The sequence below is a fragment of the Urocampus carinirostris genome, chromosome 10 (genome assembly GCF_059441175.1).
Source record: "Urocampus carinirostris isolate Australia breed hairy pipefish chromosome 10, RoL_Ucar_1.0, whole genome shotgun sequence".
In the NCBI taxonomy this organism is placed as follows: Eukaryota; Metazoa; Chordata; class Actinopteri; order Syngnathiformes; family Syngnathidae; genus Urocampus; species Urocampus carinirostris.
In genome coordinates, this window is record NC_142358.1 from 42,141,966 (window position 1) to 42,159,263 (window position 17,298).

At 38.9% G+C, this 17,298-nt stretch overlaps 1 protein-coding gene across 1 annotated transcript in view; it reads left to right on the top strand.

The window, feature by feature from the left end:
- Positions 1-17,298, top strand: part of robo2 (roundabout, axon guidance receptor, homolog 2 (Drosophila)) — a 553,890-nt gene that overhangs the window by 35,291 nt on the left and 501,301 nt on the right. The window contains exon 2 of the mRNA XM_088345887.1: positions 79-561. Within this exon, the coding sequence (XP_088202013.1) occupies positions 441-561 (121 nt within the window). The 5' untranslated portion in view covers positions 79-440. The remainder of the gene's footprint in view (positions 1-78; positions 562-17,298) is intronic.

Below are 17,298 nucleotides of genomic sequence, written 5' to 3' on the forward strand. Positions count from 1 at the left end.
TCCTGTGGACACAATGTTCTCACACAAATTCAAGGTTCCAGGCTTTCGAGTGACCCTCTCTAAATACGTTCTCCTCAGATGTTCCCCATCCATCTTTTCCGGAGCTCGGAGGACAGCGACCGCTCTCACTGCTCAATGAAACAAATTCCTCCAGAGTGATGGAGCAGCGTGGAAATTCAAGCGTCGGAAAGAGAGAGAGAAAAAAAAAAACGGCGGGTGGGCGTGCGCCAGCTCGCGACGCGCCGAACGTGGCAGCCTTTCATCGCCGACTCCCCCCGAAGCATCTTCATCCCCGACACTCGCCGAGGCGGAGATGAAGCAGCGGCAGTGAGCGCCGGCCGGGGGCTGGTCACATCTCCAGACGCGGTTGGACCATGTCGGAGACGTGAAGGCGGCGGAACGGAGGAACCATGTGAGAACGTCTGGGGAAACTCTCGGAGATGTTTCCCAGGACCGGATATCTTCCCGCGCTCCGAGTGGTTTTGTTCCTGCTGGTGCTCGGAGGATGTCCCCGAGCCGGACACCCGGCCAGAGGGAAAGGAAGATGGAACAAGGGAGGAGGTAGGAGCTGACCTTGGTCCTCTTAAGTTGTGGGAGAAACCCTTTCCCTGTTTTCTTTTCGCTTGCATTTGGAAACACTTGCAAATGCTGTTCCTGAGAAATGACATGAAGATTGCTGGATTTTGTCAACTATTTTGCCTGATACATAAAGGGATGCATGATCATTATTGCTTTTATTGAACCAATCATGTCGAAAGAATGAATGAAAACTTTATTCGAACGTTAAAATAAAAACGGAACAAAAACAATAACTCGACAACAAAATAATGTTGCGTAACAAATGCTTATATTCCCTACCCGTTTATCTTCCTTATTAAATACGCCAATGATAATAACAATAGTAATAACATTAATAATAACAGTTATGATACAACAATAGCAACAATAACAACAAAGTTAACCATAGTTCTAGACGCACTATTCCCAATCTCTCGTATCACCCATTTTCTTCATCTCTGTATTCCGCCAGTCATGTTTTTTTGTATTTAAATTTGAACAAGTGAATAATTGGACATTATTTAATCTCGTCTTGTAAATTGTTCCAAAGTTTGACTCCGCACACAGACACACACATACTTTTCCTGGTGGTTCTCTCCTTTGGGATTTAGAATTTACTACAGCCCCTTAAGTTATAATTTCCCTCTTTCCGAATGAATAATTTATGGATGTTTTTGTTGACCTTAACTAGCAGTTACGCAGTGAAAATTTTTACTAAATCATCCAATTTTAATAATTTGGACTCCGGGAATACAATATGAGTATGATCTCGATATCTTACCCTGTGTATGGTTTTAATTTTTGGAGGATAAAAAGGGGCTGTAGTGAATTTTTGTCATTATTGCCCCAGACTTCTGCACAATATTTTAAATATGGCAGAACTAGAGAACAATATAATAAATACAATGCATTATAGTTTAAAAGGAATTTGGTTTTATTTATTATTGAAATTTGTCAAAGTTATTGCCTCAATTTTTGGATGCATATGATAACAATCTAAATACAAATTAATGGTATATTTTGGAAGAAATATTAGCAAAAAAACAAGTTGTCAAAGTTGTTGCCATAGATACCAGACAGTTATGATAACTGTTAGTATTAATTTATGGTAAAAATTATGTTGACAAAGCCATTGGTGCAGTTTTTGAGAAATAATGGTGAAACAGTTATAGCCCCAATTACTGATCAAGATGTGAATTTATTGGACAAAAATGATAATTATCTTTCTTTATTTGATCTATCTATCTCTATCTCTATATCTATCTATCTCTAAGCTATCTATCTACCTATTTATCTCTATCTCTATATCTCTAGCTATCTATATCTCTAGCTATCTATATCTAAGCTATCTCTAAGCTATCAATCTATCTATCTCTATATCTCTATATCTATATATCTATATACCTAGAGATAGAGATAGAGATATATATCTATATCCAAGCTATCTCTAAGCTATCTATCGCCATAATAATCAGACAATTATGATGATTCATAATATTTTTCAGACAAATATCAAAAACCATGTCAAATTAATTGCCTCAACTATTGGATGGATATGATGAATATATGAATTTATCTCTATATTTCTTTATCTATATCTCTATATCTATCTATCTTTAAGCTATCTCTAAGCTATCTATCTCTATCTCTATCTCTATATCTATATCTATCTATATGTAAGCTATCTCGAAGATATCTCTAAACTATCTAGCTATCTATTTATCTATCTATCTATCTCTAAGCTATCAATCTATCGCCATAATTATCAGAGAATTATGATGATTCATAATATTTTTCAGACAAATATCAAAAACCATGTCAAATTAATTGCCTCAACTATTGGATGGATATGATGAATATATGAATTTATCTCTATATTTCTTTATCTCTATATCTCTATATCTATCTATCTTTAAGCTATCTATCTCTATCTCTATCTCTATATCTATATCTATCTATATGTAAGCTATCTCGAAGATATCTCTAAGCTATCTAGCTAACTAGCTATCTATATCTATCTCCAAGCTATCAATCTATCGCCATAATTATCAGAGAATTATGATGATTCATAATATTTTTCAGACAAATATCAAAAACCATGTCAAATTAATTGCCTCAACTATTGGATGGATATGATGAATATATGAATTTATCTCTATTTCTTTATCTCTATATCTCTATCTATCTATCTCTAAGCTATCTATCTATCTCTATATCTCTATCTATATGTAAGCTATCTCGAAGATATCTCTAAGCTATCTATCTATCTATCTAGCTAGCTACCTATCTATCTCTAAGCTATCTATCTATCGCCATAATTATCAGACAATTATGATGATTCATAATATTTTTTAGACAAATATCAAAAACCATGTCAAATTAATTGCCTCAACTATTGGATGGATATTATGAATATATGAATTTATCTCTATCTATCTCTATCTCTATATTTCTATATCTATATCTATCTATATTTAAGCTATCTCGAAGATATTTCTAAGCTATCTAGCTAGCTAGCTATCTATTTATCTATCTATCTATCTCTATCTATCTATCTCTAAGCTATCTATCTATCGCCATAATTATCAGACAATTATGATGATTCATAATATTTTTTAGACAAATATCAAAAACCATATCAAATTAATTGCCTCAACTATTGGATGGATATGATGAATATATGAATTTATCTCTATATCTCTATATCTATATCTATCTATATGTAAGCTATCTCGAAGATATCTCTAAGCTATCTAGCTAGCTAGCTATCTATTTATCTATCTATCTATCTATCTATCTCTAAGCTATCTATCGCCATAATTATCAGACAATTATGATGATTCATAATGTTTTTTAGACAAATATCAAAAACCATATCAAATTAATTGCCTCAACTATTGGATGGATATGATGAATATGTGAATTTATTTGACAAATACAACAACTAGTAGTATTTTTAGGACAAATACTAGCATAAATAAAACTCGTCAATGTATTGCCCAATTTATTGGACAATTCTGATTATTGTCATTAATCATTGGACACATAAACAATGTTGTCAAAGTTATTGCCCCAAGTATTGGGAAAATATGGTGTAGAATTTGTCCAGACCTACAAATACCTGGGTGTGCAGCTGGACAACAAACTGGACTGGACTGCCAACACAGAAGCTCTATGTAGGAAAGGGCAAAGCCGACTTTACTTCCTCAGGAGCTGGCCTCCTTCAACATCTGCAAAAAGCTCCTGAAAATATTCTATGAGACAGTAGTGGCAAGCGCCCTCTTCTATGCGGCAGCGTGTTGGGGAGGCAGCGTCAAGAAGAAGGATGCCTCTCGTCTCAATAAACTGGCTAGGAAAGCGAGCTCTGTTGTGGGCAAAGAGCCGGACGGCCTAACAACAGTAGCTGAGAGACAGGCACTGAAAAAGCTGAGGTCAATCATGGACAATCCATCGCATCCGCTTCACAGCATTATCTCCGGACAGAAGAGCAGTTTCAGTGACAGACTGCTGTCACTGTCTTGTACTACGGACAGACTGAAGAGATCTTTTCTTCCTCAAGCCATGAGGCTCTTTAACTCCACCCGGCAGAGTAAAGGCCCACATTAAACCACACCACCTACATTGGATATTACCGAATCTTACTGCATTATGTGTTCTGTGTAGCACTATTTAGTTACTCTATATAACATGCTAAAGTGGGCATTTGCACGTCACACTGGGTATTTGTATATTGTATTCTTTTGGCTTTATTATTGTATTGTTCTCAGCTCAGGGATGCTGCTGGAAATGTGAATTTCCCTTAGGGGATGAATAAAGTATCTATCTATCTATCTATCTATCTATCTATCTATCTATCTATCTATCTAATTATCTAAAAGTAATGGACAAATAATAGCAACAGATTATGTTGTCACAGATTCATCTCATCTCATCAGCTGCACCGCTTATCCTCAGTAGGGTCGCGGGGATGCTGGAGCCCATCCCAGCAATCATCGGGCAGTGGGCAGGGGACACCCTGAACCGGTTGCCAGCCCATCGCAGGGTGTTGTCACAGATTCTGCTCAATTCATTGGCCAACTAAAGGCAAAAACAATATGTTATGGGTCCAATTGTTTGACGAATAACCATCAGTAATTATCGGACAAAAAATTTACAAAAGTTACCCTTATCTTCGCACAATTATGGTAAATATCTGAACTTATTGGACGAATGATAGCAAAAAAAAAACATGGTTTCAAAGTTTTTGCTCTAATTATTGAACAAAAATACAATAAAGATCTAAAACTTTAGAACAGATACAATAATTATCTGTATTTATCTGGCAATTATTAGCAAAAATATGTCGTCAACGTTATTGCTACAATTATTGGATAGATTATAGCAAAAAAGTTTGTTTTCAAATATATACAATATACATATTCACACACATGAAATTAAAATGACTACTATTATGTTTATTGCTGGTATACTGTAAGGTTTTAACAATTAGTAAACTGAAATCTGACTCCGAAGACACTTCACGTGTCTTGTCTAAGCCCTTACAGTCGGAGCATGTCCAGAAGTCAGAGAAATTTTTGAGCCGAGCGCCGAATATAGTCAACATATCAATTTATTTAGCCGAATCAATGAGTTGAACAAATCGGATCTTTCTTTCCTTGCCAATTACAATCATAGTTATCTGCACAGGCTGAAACCAAAGACACATTCCAAGGCAAAGGCAGTTTACGACACCCTTCTTAAGAAATGCACTCAAGGATGAGGTCAAACTTAGGACAAGTATTTTTGAGAATGAGTGGAATACAACAGCCTATAGAATAGTATATAACTTCAATACAAAGAGGAATGCACAATAATTATCTGTCTGTATTTCAAGAAATGATAATAGTTACTGCTCCAATTTTAAGAGGAAAAATATCAAATCAAAATGTAGATGTAACTTTATGCAATGTAGATTTAGGAAAAAAAAACTAGATATTCACATAATACCACATGATTTCAATTATCTGTATTGGCTTCAATACGGAGAAGTGGCAAAATTGATTATCATGCATCCCTATATTAAGTGTTTCATTTGGTTTGTCTTGGTAACTGATTGCAATGAAGTGGTCGTTGGATGGTTCATTCTAACTCTAAGCTTTTATGTCTTTGGTAAACTGGTATGATTTTGGGCATCTTCAGTCCGAATTATTAGGACATCAGTGGCTATAATAATGAGTTTTGAGAGGCTTTTTGGTGGATCAAGCTAGCACAGCGGTTCTCAATTGTTTTCTGGAACCCCTCCCCCCTTGGAAGAAGAAATCCTCTCCCGCCCCCCATCTTTTTTTTCAAACTGATCACATACATCTACGTCTTTCAGCACATTTTCACTGAAACAAAACTTAAGCGTCTGATCAGCCTGGTTGAAATGTAATGTCTTTAAATGACAGCTTAATATATTTGGCTTTGTGCTGTCCGCTGCCAAGGTTTTTAACATGCCAAGATCTCCGAGGTCGCAGTGAAGCTAGGTACTCTGTACGCTTCTTCAAACTTAGCTTTCTGGAGGAGACTTGTTTCTCTCTTTAGCCTGTCTCTCTTTGTCTGTCTTATCCTTTACCTTTTTTGTTTTTTTTTTGTCCTCACAATTAAATGTGAAACTGGAGTGCCACGTCCAATTTTGTTGTCACATTATGTTCAACCCATTTTGTAACAATGATAATAAAGGTATGTTCTGTTCTATTCTATTCTGTTCTATTCTATTCTGTTCTGTTCTAAGAAGGAAATAGAATAGGAGAAAGCTCTTTTCTTTTATTTTTTTTTCTCTTTTTTTCTCTTTTTTTCTCTTCTTTTATTTTCTTTTCTTCTCTTCTCTTTTCACTTCTCTTCTTTTTTTCTCTTTTCTTTTCTTTTCTTGTCTTTTCTGCTCTGCTCTGCTCTGCTCTGTGTTAGATATGTTTTCTTTCATGGGGTCACACTTCATGTCTACATTTCATACTCAATGCTTAACACACTGCGTGGCAGCTAAATCTCATAAAACACTGCCAATGAGAACGCCTCTGTGACCTAGTGTAGTGGTGTTGCAATTGCACTTTATTCTGGGAAAGTTTAAAAAAAAAAAAGTTCTCTGGAGTTGAAACTCGCCCCATTATTTGAGAACCACCGAGCTAGCAAGAGTCGAATATAGAGACGAGAATCAATGGCGTCCACGAGACAGGATGGCTAAGTCAGCAGTTGGAGGGTAGAATCAGTTGTTTGTTTGGCAATTAAGTGGATGTTGGTAGCAAAACTAATGATTTCTTGGGAGGCTTTTTGGTCGATTAAGCCAACAAGAAGCGGATATCAAGACTTAGATTGATGTTGGCTAGCGTTGAGAAGCTAGTTGGCAAAGACACACTATTATTTTTGTTTGTTTGTTTTACTCTGGCTTAGGATATCACTTATTTCGGGGTGGAAAATTCATGGTTGTTTAAATACACATTTTATTCATATTTTGGCAATTTATAGTTGTTTAAGTACACGTTTTATACATATTTTGGGAGTCTTACTTCATATCAGAAAGTAACAATATTCTTTGTTTTTGTTTTTATTTATATATATTTTTTACTTTAACTTCAAAGTTTGGAATCATGTAGCTAAGATTAGACAATATGATAAAAATATATGAAAAATAGTTAAATTCTTGATTATATACTTATATATAGATACTTTAAGGAATTTATTTACATTGGACCAGTTTTCTGGAGGGAGGGGATCATTCCTTGCTCCGGTATTCCACGGTATAATCCTGAATTCATGTTTCCATTGATGAGATGCAACTCACCAATTCCAGTTGCACCCGTGCAGCCCCAAACCATGACAACACCCACACCATAGCTCAGGAGGTAGAGCAAAGTTTGGAATCGTGTTGCTAGGATTAGACAATATGATAAAAATATATGGAAAACAAAAAAATCTTGATTATATTACAAAAAAATTATGGAATTGCTTTACATTGGACCATTTTCCCGAGGGAGGGGATCATTCCTTGCTTCGGTATTCCACGGTATAATCTTGAATTCATGTTTCCCTTGATGAAATGCAACTCCCCAATTCCAGTTGCACCCGTGCAGCCCCAAACCATGACAACACCGACACTATAGCTCAGGAGGTAGAGCGCTCGTCCTGGGATCAAGAGGTCGCAGGTTCGATTCCTGTGTCCTTGGGCAAGACACTGAATCCCTTTTCTGGACAGGGTTCATTTAAATTTTGCATTTTTTCCATTCAAAATCTGTGTGGTTTAACATTCGGGCAAACACATTAGCAACAGCAGCTACCGTAGCAGCCGTGGTTTCAATTTTAGAATTGATGATTTTTTTTTTGTGTTATGGTGTTGTACAGATGGTAGAATACAAATATTTTCTTTAGTTTATTATTTTTTTGGATTAACATTGGAAATTAAGGTACCTAAAACTGACATTAGCCACTGTATTTTTATAGCATTTATTGTGATGCTATTCGATTGTGCTACTGCTTAAGCAACGCTTTTTGGGATGAGTAATTAGCATATTTCTGACATTTTAGGGAATGTATCTACTTTATTTATAGGGTTTCATTTGAATTATGAAATGTATTTCATCAAAATGTGGCCGGTTTAACATTAAACATGAATGCAAAAACATTAGCATTGGTAGCTAACAACCGTGGTAGCTTTGCTAGCATCGATGATGTATTGAGTTATTGTCTTGTACAGATGATTGAATACAAATATTATGTTTTGTTCATTGTTTGTTGATTAGCATTCGTAGTTAAGGTCGGGAAACTGGTGCTAGCTGCATTAACTGCCAAGTGAAATTATTCGCTGTGTTAGTCAAATTTTGGGCTAAATCTAGGATGTCTATCTGTCTAGTTATCTCTCTATCTCTTTATCTCTTTATCTCTATCTCTTTATCTATTTATCTATTTATCTATATATCATCTATCTCTCTATCTATCTATCTCTCCATCTCTCTATCTCTCTATCTCTATCTCTCTATATCTATCTCTATCCCTACCTTTATTCCTACCTCTATCTCTCTATATCTATCTCTATCTATCCCATCTCTATCTCTCTGACTTTATCTATATATCCATCTATCACTCTATATCTCTATCTCTCTATCTATCTATCTCTCTGTCCATCCATATCTCTCTAGATCTCTCTATATCTATCTCTATAACTATCTTTATCCCTACATCTATCTCTCTATCTCTATATCTCTCTTTATCTCTCTATCTTTATCCCTCTATCTGTATCCCTCTATCTTTATCTCTCTATCTCTATCTATCCTATCTCTATCTCTCTATCTATCTCTATCTCTCTATCAATATCTATATCCATCTATATCTATCTCTATCACTATCCATCTCTCTCTCTATCTCTATCACTATCATAATCCATCTCTCTCTCTATCTCTATCTATCTCTCTATCTATCTCTCTATCTCTCTTTCTATATCTATCTCTCTATCTATATATCTACCCAGGTCATATCCCTCGAGAAGGGTGACCGACAGCAAGACACATTCGAAAAAACAAAGAAAATAGAAAGAGAAAAAGTAGCAAAACAATAACACAGAAAATATTTGGACCATGGCCAACCCAAATGCCCAAACAGCCAAACAAGTTAAGCACCTCGGCACCCAAGTTGTATGATGCGGCAGGGGTAAACCAGTAAACCAGTGAAAGAATGTCTACTGCAAGGATATAATAGATGAGGCCGCAGGGGCAATCTAAAGATCTTTCAAGTTTCAAAAATCACAATCTTATTGAAATTCTTCACGACATAGTATCGTGTTAGCATGTAGCTTTCCCGAGCAGTCGACGGCCCTTCCCTCGGCTCTTCCGTGGGAGCGCTCACCGCTCGCTGTCTTTTGTGGGGTTTAATCCCCTCGGTGGGATGAAAGGGACCCTCTGACGCGAGCCAGGAGGTTGAGAGATGCAACCCCGTCAGCGTTGGTAGCGCTTAGCGGGATATCATGCTAGCTTCAAAGAGCCACCGTGGCCACCACCGTCTAGTTAACTCACTTTCCACTCTCCTTTTACTCCAGCTAATAAGTCGAAACTTGCTTTTATGCTAATGTGCTATGCTCTCTAAATATAAGGTTTTTCTGCCGCCCAAAAGCTAGCTCGAACATAATTTATCGCGCGACGTGGCTATTATTTATTTGTTCTTAAAAGTTGAGCCCGAAAGAGAATATAAAACCACTAAAAAATGAAAGTTGATGTCATCATGTCTAAGGTGAGAAGAGCCTGTCGAAACTGCCTTTAATTTGGGGCACAACATAGCTCCTTATTTTATATACCGTAAATTCCGGACTATAAGCCGCTACTTTTTTCCCCAAACTTTCAACCCTGCGGCTTATTCAATGATGCGGCCAATTTATGTAATTTTTTTTAACAGCCGCCAGCGGCGCTCGAGTTCAAGGCACATGACGCAGCTTACAAGCTAAACGCAATCGAGCAGTCCGATATAGAAGGAAACAGAGCTACTGCACGCAAACTTTACCTTGCAAGCGTGTTGCTAGCGTGTTTTTGAATAGGGGAGCATGGGAAGACGTCTATATGACAAAGTCTCTTACCCATACTGGGGACGACGACTTTGATGACGTCATTATAAGGAGGTAGATGAAGTCGGTTTTCCGTGGTTTCTGCAAGAATGGGTTGATTTTTTTTAACAGATCGGTTCAATATTTTGCAAGCATGTTGCCAGTAGCGTTTTGCTACCATTCACAGAGACGGTTTGGGATGAAAGTTATAATATTATTAAAGCTTTGAAAACTCTCTCGGTGTACTGCCTTTCTTTGTAAATATGTGTAACCATGTATAATATGTATTTGCAACTGTATATTTTTGTAATGTATTTGTATTTATTTTGGACACTTATTCTGATAAGTCTTTCACTGACCAATTAAAAAGAAGGGGCGTAACAGACGCGGGGGATGACTGGAATTGGGGACCGGTAAAGGTGAGTGTTTGTGGACAGACAATAGTGGATATATATTTTTCCCACACTTACCTTTGGAAATATACACTTTTTTTCCTTGGATTACTTTTAACGGGACCCGGACTCTGCAGGTCTGTAACCAATGTTAAGTAGCTAAGTATCGTTTTCCGTTGTTTTGCCGGCTGTGGCTTTTGAACTGTGAACTTTGTGTTCAGTTAAATTTGCGGGACTCAAAGTTAGGTCTGGGTTAGTTTAGTGATTATGTTACATATTTTAATTTGGGCGCATGCAGCTTATATACAGGTGCGGCTTGTGTAAGTACAAAAGCGGCTAACCTCTTAAAATGTGGTGGGTGCGGCTTATAATCAGGGGGGCTCTATAGTCCGGAGTTTACGGTATACACAAATCAAAACGGGACATCCGTCCAGTTTTTTTCTTAAAAGTTTCGGGTGAAAGAAAAGAGAAAAACGAAGAAAAAAAGCGTTCTGAAACAAAAAAGAGGACGTCATGTCAAAGGTGAGGCGAGCTGTTTGGGGGGGGGGGGTTGCACAATGTGGCGGCTTGTTTTGTATTGCACACGGGTCAAAACAGGATCTCGGTCTTGCTTTTTCTTAAAAGTTTTCTCCGATAGAAAATCCATCCATCCATCTCAGCACCACTTATCTACAGTAAGGTCGCGGGGGTGCCGGAGCCCATCCCAGCCGTCTCCGAACAAACAAAAGAAAGAGAAATAAAAATGAAATACACAAAAAAAGAAAGAAAAAGAGTGAGAGAGCTAAATGGGGAAAGAAAGAGATAGAGAGCTAAATGCAAAACGAGAGGGTGATGGCTACTTGAGGAGAGAGAGAGAGAGAGAGAGAGGAAAAGAGAGAGAGGATAAAGAAAGTCAAGTCATTTTTAAAACATTTGTATTTGTGACGCCCTTAATCACAAAGAGTCTCAAAGGGCTGCGCAGGTTATTGCACAGACTATTATTTCAGACTATTATTACACCATCCTCTGATCTGGAAACAACATGAGGGCAAGGAAAAACTCAAAAACCTCAAAAAGAGAACACAAGAGAACGTCAGAGGGAAAGAGACAGTGAAAAGAAAAAATGAAAGAAAAGGGAAAAGAGAAAGAGTAAGACGAAGAGAGAGATGATTTAAGTGGGAGGGAATATAAAGGCAAGAAAAAAACAAAAAGAGAGAAAAAAACAAAATACAGAGGAAAAATAAAACAAAAAGGAGAGAGTAAGAAAGAAAGAAACTAAGAAACAAAGAAAGGATAAAGAGGGAGAAAGATAGATAAAAAAAATTGGAGAGAAAACGAGAGAGAGAGGGAGAGAGAGAGAGAGAGGATAAGGATCTAGCGGACATATTAAAAACAGCAGCTCATTTTCCTTTTGGTCTTCTCACCGGGTTGTCTCGCTGGCCCGATTCTGGCTGCGACCTCCCTGTTTGACAACCCAGTTCCAGTAGATTAGCAAAGCATTGTTAGGTTTGCCGAACGTAAGAAAGCAAGGGCCAAAGCGGTCAGAGTGTGAACGTTGGGTTATGTGCGCCCTACGGTGAAATAGGGTTCACCGACCTCCGGAGCCGTAACCGCAACGTAAGAGCTCTGTTTACGAGCCCGCTTCGGCAAATAATTGCCCGACCCAGATCGCCGTTTCTACTTATAAACACTGTGATTTTTTTTTTCTGCAGTTGTGCTTGATGGGGATTGTTGCGATAGACCCCTGTGATAGCACATAAATGTGTTCTCTGTTGGAGGAATTGAAAAGGCTGTATAGTGTGTAGTTAGTACTATTTATTTATAATACGTGTACAGTAATCCCTCGGTTATCGCGGTTAATTAGAACTTAGGGTTAGGGAAATTAGGGGAAAAAACACTGGACCGTGTGTACAGTAAGATCAAACATCTAGTTGGATCCGCCCATCTCTGTCTGTCCCTCACCCCCTCATACACCCCCCCTCCGGAAGAAACAAAGCCTATACAACAAAGACAGTTAAAACATCCTCTTTGTTCCTTTATCTCTTTGTTTTCCTTATCCTCACTGTAAAATGTGGAACTGGAGTGCCATGTCCAATTTCGTTGTCACAATATATCCCATGTTGTAACAATGACAATAAAGGTATATTCTATTCTATTCTATTCTATTAATGGGGACCAAGACCACCCGCGAAAACTGAAAATCCGCCAAGTAGCCGCGCCCCTTAAAAAATGCTTAAAAAAAACGTTTACAGGTATACAGTGTACCCCCCTGTATACAGTACACCATATAAAATACGGGTAGAGAGAGAGAGTGAAAATTACGTTATAACAAAAAAACCCTGTAAAATATGTTGTATGTACACGGAATAGGACTGCGGCGAAAACCACTAGGAACCATTAAGTATGATTGTATTAACCGCTCTCAACCACATGCAGCCATCGCAGTTTATTTCGCTCGTTAACACTACCGGTTACATATTGAAAATAAAAACAGTGAAAATCTGATATTTGATGAGTGTTTGTGAAGCGTTTTGAGAAACAACAGCTAAAAAAATGGTCTGTGTTCATTTTAATGAAAGTGAAAGAGCTCCCTTCTGACAATAACCACATACTTTAGCTAGCGGCATCGAACGGCTTTTACAACAAATACACGAAACCACACACATTTAGCCGTGGTTAGGTAGTACAAACAACCGCTCGCTTTCGGTATAGTACAGTCAAACTTGAGATGAAATGTGACAGAAGAGAATATACTTACGACACGTCGCAGAGTTCCTCCATGATAAACAGCGCCACAGAAGAAGGGGGTGAGGTGGGAGGAGTTGAGGGAGGGGGGTGAGCGAAGCGGTAACTTACCATGACTAAGCATTGTGTCAGGGCCTCCCCCTCCCCTTCACATTAAGAGTGTCCACACGGTGTCCTCAGTTGACATAAGCTCGCTCTGGCGTCAAGTCGATAAATGCCTCTATTGAGAAGGTAAGGTATATTTTTTAGACCCGCGGAGCTCTGAACCCGCAAAAGTGGAACCGTGAACTAGCGAGGTTCCATTGTATATGATAAACAATACATGTAAGGGAAAAATCAAATTCTATTTACCTCAGGCGTGACGTGGCTCGAGGTGATCCACCAGAGTAGCGGGTGGATGCAAAGGGGGATGAGACGAACGGTGCCCGCAGCAAGGCTTTAGGGCTAGGACCTTAGCTTGGCCTTTTGGCTGAGAGTAAGTGTCCCGGCTCCTAGGCTTTGTAGCGTATTATGAACTGACCGATAACGGATAATGGATAATGAATAACGAAGATAGAACAATAACCCTCAAAAATACCAAAATAGTATGTAGTTAGTACTATTTATTATATAATACATGTATATGATAAACAATACATGTCAGCGAAAAATCAAATTATATTTACCTCAGGCGTGACGTGGCTCGAGGTGATCCACCAGAGTAGCGGGTGGATGCAAAAGGGGGATGAAACGGCAACAGTGGATCAAAAATGAAATTGAATTCAAAACTTGCAGGGATTGGCATGCTTTAATCATTTCCTTATTTCTTCTTCGTATTTCAAGCTTTGTTGCCATTGTAATCTTGTTCTTGCTTCTTCAGTCCTGGATACATATAGTACCACATAAACACAGTATTGGATAATTTTGCTCACTTTGGAAAATAAATATTCCATAATTCCATTCCGTAATTGGTTTGGATTTTAACATATTTTCTATTGTTTGGCAGATAAATTTAAGAAAACAACATTACAAATACGTTTGATTATCTTTGCTCATTTGGGAAAACATGTTCTACAAAAATTATGAGAAAAAAAACAAATAATCTCTCATCTTCTAGATGAGATTAGATGATTTTGGGACTTCGAATTAAAAGGTTCTAGTCCAGGGGTGTCAAACCATTTTAGCTCGAGGGTCACATGGAAGAAATAAACTAAAACCAGGAGATTGAAGGGAAAGAAAGAGATAGAAGGAAAAAAGACAAAGACTGGGGGGAGGAAGATAGAAAGACTGACAGAAAGAGACAGGGAGAAAGAGAGAGAGCGAAGGGGAGAAAGAGAGAGTTAAACCGAGACGAATAGAGAGAGAGAGATGATTTAAGTGGGAGGTAAGATAAAGACGAGAGAAACAACAAAATAAAGAGAAAAAACAAAACAAAAAGGAGAGGGAAAGAAAGAGAAAATGAAACAAAGAAACTATAGAAAGAGAGGGACAGATATAGAGGGAGAAATAAATTGAAAGAGAGAGGGAGAGGGAGAGAGAGAGAGAGAGAGAGAGAGAGAGGTAGGGAGAGAGAGAGAGAGAGGTGGAGAGAAAGAGAGAGATGTAGAGGTAGAGAGAGAAAGAGAGAGAGAGAGAGAGAGAGAGAGAGAGGTGGAGAGAAAGAAAAGGAGGGAGAGGTAGAGACACAGAGAGGGATAGGTAGAGGTAGAGAGAGAGACAGATAGAGAGAGGGAAAGGTGGAGAGAGAGAGAGGTAGAGAGAGAGAGAGAGAGAGAGAGAGAGAGAGGGAGGGAGAGAGAAAGAGGGAGGGAGAGAGAGAGGTAGATTTAGATAGAGACAGACAGAGAGAGAGAGAGAGAGAGGGAGATGTAGAGGTAAAGGTGAAGAGAGAGAGGGAGAGGTAGAGGTGGAGAGAAAAAAAAGGAGGGAGAGGTAGAGACACAGAGAGGGATAGGTAGAGGTAGAGAGAGAGAGAGAGAGAGAGAGAGAGAGAGAGAGAGAGAGAGAGAGAGAGAGAGGTGGAGAGAATGAGAGAGAGGTAGAGAGAGTGGCAGAGAGAGAAAGAGAGATAGAGGTGGAGAGAAAGAGGGGGGGAGAGAGAGAGGTAGATTTAGATAGAGAGAGGCAGAGAGAGAGAGAGAGACAGAGAGAGAGGGAGATGTAGAGGTAAAGGTGAAGAGAGAGAGGGAGAGGGAGAGGTAGAGTTGGAGAGAAAGAAAAGGAGGGAGAAGTACAGACACAGAGAGGGATAGGTAGAGAGAGAGAGAGAGAGAGACAGAGACAGAGAGAGAGAGGGAAAGAGAGAGAGAGAGAGAGAGACAGAGAGAGAGAGAGAGAGGAAAAGGTGGAGAGAATGAGAGAGAGGTAGAGGTAGAGAGAGTGGCAGAGAGAGAAAGAGAGAGAGAGGTGGAGAGAAAGAGGGGGGGAGAGAGAGAGGTAGATTTAGATAGAGAGAGAGAGGCAGAGAGAGAGAGAGAGACAGAGAGAGAGGGAGATGTAGAGGTAAAGGTGAAGAGAGAGAGGGAAAGGGAGAGGGAGAGGTAGAGTTGGAGAGAAAGAAAAGGAGGGAGAAGTACAGACACAGAGAGGGATAGGTAGAGGTAGAGAGAGAGAGAGACAGAGACAGAGAGAGAGAGGGAAAGAGAGAGAGGGAAAGAGAGAGAGAGAGAGACAGACAGAGAGAGAGAGAGAGGAAAAGGTGGAGAGAAAGAGAGAGAGGGAGAGGGAAAGAGAGGGAGAGGGAAAGAGAGAGAGAGAGAGAGAGAGACAGAGAGAGATTTTCCATCTTTTATTGCCTCTTGTTGATTTTATATTAAATTGTGTACTTATCTACTACCTTCTCATTTGAACAATGTTTTTTTTTTTGATAAAAACAAAATACAATATTTTATAACGCAAACACTTTGAAATTGGATGGAAGACATATTCTCCAACGCATAATCCAGGCTAATAATCCCCGTAACACTAGCTGTTAAAAAATATCAGCACAATCCCTACATCAATAAACCCGTTTTCTGCATATTTTTTCGCATTCCCTCCATTTCTTTTATCGCTCATCCCGTCGATTTTCCATCGGCCGGCGCGGTAAACGAGTCTAAGCGTCAATCTTTTGAGCGGTTGGAGTGAAGCTCTTCACGCAGAGAAGGCTTCTCCTTCTTCGGATTGGAAATCCACGTCCGTTAGGTTTTATTGCGCCGGCGGTGAGTTTTCAATTTGGAAAATGATGAAAATAGCCGCGGGGACGGGGGATGGGTTTTCGTCCCCCCCCCCGCCATTCACTCGTGACACACCGCTTTTGGGATTGCTCGCTATTGAGTACAGATGCTGTTCTCCACCGGATAGAGGCCATAAACTTCGCCCGTGTCCTTGGTGTCCGAGGGGCTTTTAAGAAGGAAGGGCCGAAGATCCGGCTGATGCAATCCGAGTGTAAACACCATGCGCGCCGAATGCGGTTAAAAGATTCGATTATGAAAGAGAAACGGGCATGTTGCTAGGTGCCGTCCTCTTGGTGGCACGCAAGTCGTTTAGGCACCTGGGTCGGTCCGTATGTACCTGTATTGACTCATCTTCATTCAGGCCATGTTTCCTACAAGCCACGTGAACTCCTCTTTCCACCATGCTTTTATGTACGTTTACGTTTTGTAGCGTCATACATTTCGTTAGCTTCTTTTGAATCTTTTTTTCTGGGGCTGAGGTTTTGGCTTGATTCTTAAGCAATTAAGTTACCGGACACCAGACCCGTTTTTCAAAACTTGAAACACACTAAGACGACTCATCGCAAAAGACCAATTGTTGCAAAGTCTTAAGGATTGATCATCAGAATATAGAACACAACAAAACTTTAAAATTAAGTTTATGATAAATCTACTTATAACATTCATTGCATGTATATGACGTGGCTGTTTTCCATCAGTATATACCTGTATTGACTCATCTTTATTCATGCAATGTTTGCCACAAGCCACGTGAACTCCTCTTTCCACCATGCTTTTAATGTACGTTTACATTTTGTAGCGTCATCAATTTTTTTAGCTTCTTTTGAATCTTTTGGCTTGATTCCTAAGCAATTAAGTTACCAGACCCATTTTTCACAACTTGAAACACATT